The 3,719-nt window shown below is 32.2% G+C and overlaps 1 protein-coding gene across 1 annotated transcript; it reads left to right on the top strand.

Moving 5' to 3' along the window:
• The first annotated feature begins 1,090 nt into the window (after positions 1-1,090).
• On the top strand, positions 1,091-3,490 carry LOC145158660 (uncharacterized). The gene is made up of 2 exons (XM_079077520.1): positions 1,091-1,820; positions 1,890-3,490. Exons 1-2 carry the CDS (start codon positions 1,268-1,270, stop codon positions 3,488-3,490), a joined length of 2,154 nt encoding a protein of 717 aa, XP_078933646.1. The 5' UTR covers positions 1,091-1,267.
• Positions 3,491-3,719: the final 229 nt, after the last annotated feature.

A 3,719-nucleotide genomic window follows, 5' to 3' on the forward strand; every position in this document is an offset into this window, starting at 1 on the left:
GTAGTTTTAGAAAAGACCCTAGATTTTGTCAATTTAAATCTTAAACCCTTAAAACTTTATTAATTTTGAAAACTAACAAATAGAAACATATTACTTATTCATAAAAGTTGTTTAATTAAAATGATCTCATGAATACATTTACAAGAAGAGTAATAATGAATATTATTAAATATTAATAGAAAAAAATTAATTTGTTAAATAAGAAATATAAACTATGAAACATTAACAAAAATAGAAGGGATAAAAATGAAAATTTGGTTACAATTTCTTTCTATATATAGAGGATTGGTATTTCTTATATGGTAAACTGAAAGCGACTTGCTGAAAGTAACTTTCCTTAAAAGCAAACATATGATATTTGTTATAAATATAGATTTTATTAAACGACAAGTTGGGAAGAATGGATGGGTGACACATATTATGAGGTATTTGTACTTAACCTTTCTTATTATTACTATTATTATTATTATTATTATTATTATTATTATATATGTTTTTCTCTTTGTTATGTTTAGAGAGATGATATTCATCCAATGGAGACAAATGAAGTAGATGAAAATAATAGCTTCAATGAAAGTAACTATTTTTTCGACGACACATCACCATTCGAAACGGATATTCATCCAATGGACACAAATGAAGCAGATGAAAATGAAAGTTTGAACGAAAGTCGTTATTTCTTCGATGACACATCACCCTTCAAAACAAATAAGGTATAAATTCATTAGTATGTTGTTACTGTAATGTAAGCATCAAGTGGATTTGTTGGCTACTGATAATAATATAATTGTCAGGTGTTCAATTCTCGTCAAGAATTGATGGATTGGGTGCAAAATATGGCAAATACTTTAGGTTATGTCATCGTCATAAAAAATTCTAAACGTAACTTTAATGTTGTATTTCAATGTGACCGTGGAGGTACATACAAAAGTACACAAATCTCCAAAAAAAAACAGGGACAAAAAAAATTAATTGTCCATTTAGCCTACAGGGTAAATATTCGTCAGTAGATAATTCTTGGAAGATAAAAATGATATGTGAATTTCATAACCATGAGCCGTCATTATATTTAGAAGGTCATCCTTATCCACGACGGCTAACGGAATATGAATGTCGAATAGTGGAAGATTTGTTGAAAAAAAATGTCAAACCAAAAGATATATTATCTGCACTAAAAAACCTAAATCCGAAAAATGTATCTACTCTCAAAACTATCTACAATGCAGACGAAAAACTTCGACGTAGGGAGAGAGAAGGTAAAACTCAAATGCAAGGTGTTATGGAATTTCTAGATCAAAATGGATATGTTTATTATAGTCGTGCAAATGTTTTGACAAATAAGTTAGAAGATTTATTCTTTGCTCATCCAAGATCATTAGAAATATGGCGTGCATTTCCACATGTCTTGTTAATGGATGCAACATATAAGACAAACAAGTACGGGATGCCTCTATTGGAGATTGTTGGTGTAACTCCAACAAATATGACATTTTCCATTGCATTTGTGTACATGCATGAAGAAAAACAGTCCAACTATGTTTGGGCTTTAGACTGTCTAAAATCGGTAATGGAAGGATGTATGTTGCCGCGTGTTATTGTGACTGATAGAGAAATGGCTCTCATGAACGCATACACTATTATATTTCCAGATGCTAAAGGATTACTTTGCAGATGGCATATAAATAACAATATCATGAAGAAATGCAAATCATGTTGGGATGTTCTTTATACGTCATGGACGAGGTTGGTTAACTCTGAAACAAAGGAAGCATACAACAAGAATTTGGCACAAGTTGAAAAAATTACGAACAATTATCCAGGTATTTTTAAATATACATTATAATATGTTATAATTCATTACATCAACTGAAATTTTTTATGTATTTCAGATGCATTTTCTTATCTAAACAAAACATGGTTGACACCACACAAAGAAAAGTTTGTGTCTGTATGGACCGATAAGTTTCTTAACTTTGGCAACCACACAACTAATAGAGCTGAAAGTCAACATGCCAAGTTAAAAAGATATGTCGAAACATCACGATCAGATATCGCCAAATCATTGAAGCGTATTGCTGATGTTGTTGAGTCACAATACACAGGTATAAAAGCGAGTCTTGCGCATAACAAAATTTTGATTGTACATCGGTACTACGAAATACCACATCTAAAACCATTGTGTCGTTTCGTTTCAATTTATGCACTTGATATCATTTTCAAAGAATATGAGCGGTCCAAAGAATTTGGATTTGTTTATGAAAATTGTGGATGTCAAGTACGTACAAGTTATGGGCTGCCATGTGCGCGTGAACAAGCTATATTTGTTAAAAAAGGTAATTGTGTACCGCTTCATTCAGTAGATCAGTTTTGGAAGAAACTTGATTTATTAGAATGCAAATCGTTAGAAGATGACAATTTGGGTTGTGCAGTTGAGGTAAATATGTTTAATGCTCATTACGAAAAACAATCAAGACCTGTTAAGTTAAGTTTAGCAAGGAAGTTACTAAACTTAATCACGCCGTCAACAACTTCAGTTTCTGAACCTGCTACTCACAAAAATACTCGTGGGCGCCCCTCCTTAAAGAAGAAACTTTTCAAGAAAACCCATATCGATTTAAACCAGGACCCACCAACTCAAGATCCACCACCTCAAGATCAACCGACTCAAGCGCCACCAACTCAATATCCGTCTCGACGTAGCATTTCTACTTATACGCCTGATTATATGCGGTCTAATTTGTTTGATCTAAACCAGGAACCGGATAGGCACAGTACGTACTCGTTCCGAGAACCTCCAATGTTCAACTCAACTTTTAATCAGGAACAATCGATTCATAGCTCGTACTTCAACCAAGAACAAGTAATGTATAATTCAGATCCACTTATGAATGAAATTCCGTATGAATTTCATCCATATGTCACAAACATACAAAACGTGAGGGGAGATGGAAATTGTGGATTTCGTGCAATAGCTGCGTGTCTCGGTTATAGTGAAGATAATTGGCGTCAAATCCGCTTAGATTTACAGAATGAGTTGTTAGCACACCCAGCTGAGTACGCACAGATTTTTGATTACGATTTAAACACCATACATCACTCATTGAATTTCAATGGATCACATTTCGCACCAAAAGATTGTTGGTTGATTATGCCGGTCACTAGCTTTCTCATTGCTAACAAGTATAATGTAATAGTTATTTTTCTAAGCAAAGATAGTCCATCAACATGTTTTTCACTATGGCTTGGTCCCCAAGACATCTCAACTCATAGAGTTGTTGTTATTGCTCTTGTTAGAGGTGATCATTATGTGAAGGTTGATTTACATGGAGCATATCCAATGCCTACTATTTTACCACTTTGGCGTCACAACAGATCATCACGGTCTGCTGGATGGGAAACTGTTTATGATGCTCGCCTGAATTCCTACATTTCTCCATTTGCAACACACAGTAATTGTAACAATTCTACAGTTATAATATCTGATAATTAATAAAATCAAATTTATGTTTTGTTGTTTATAATTATTAAGATCTCTATAAATTAAAAAAAATTGTTTTTTTTAATTTAGCAAACTTATATATGTGCGATTCTGATGTTTCTAAAAAAAAGATTAAATATTTTGAAGTACAATCTAGAAACTAATCACAGTCTACAAATATATATATATATATATATATATATATATATATATATAAGTTTTAAAAAGTGTAAGGTTTGAT

The sequence above is a fragment of the Lactuca virosa genome, chromosome 2 (assembly GCF_052849685.1).
Source record: "Lactuca virosa cultivar CGN04683 chromosome 2, Lactuca_virosa_CGN04683_v6, whole genome shotgun sequence".
NCBI lineage: Eukaryota > Viridiplantae > Streptophyta > Magnoliopsida > Asterales > Asteraceae > Lactuca > Lactuca virosa.

Coding starts and splice junctions, on each gene's coding strand:
- LOC145158660 (XM_079077520.1), top strand. CDS start 1,268: ATGCAAGGTGTTATGGAATTTCTAGATCAAAATGGATATGTTTATTAT. Junction 1,821..1,889: donor AATTACGAACAATTATCCAG/GTATTTTTAAAT, acceptor TATGTATTTCAG/ATGCATTTTCTTATCTAAAC.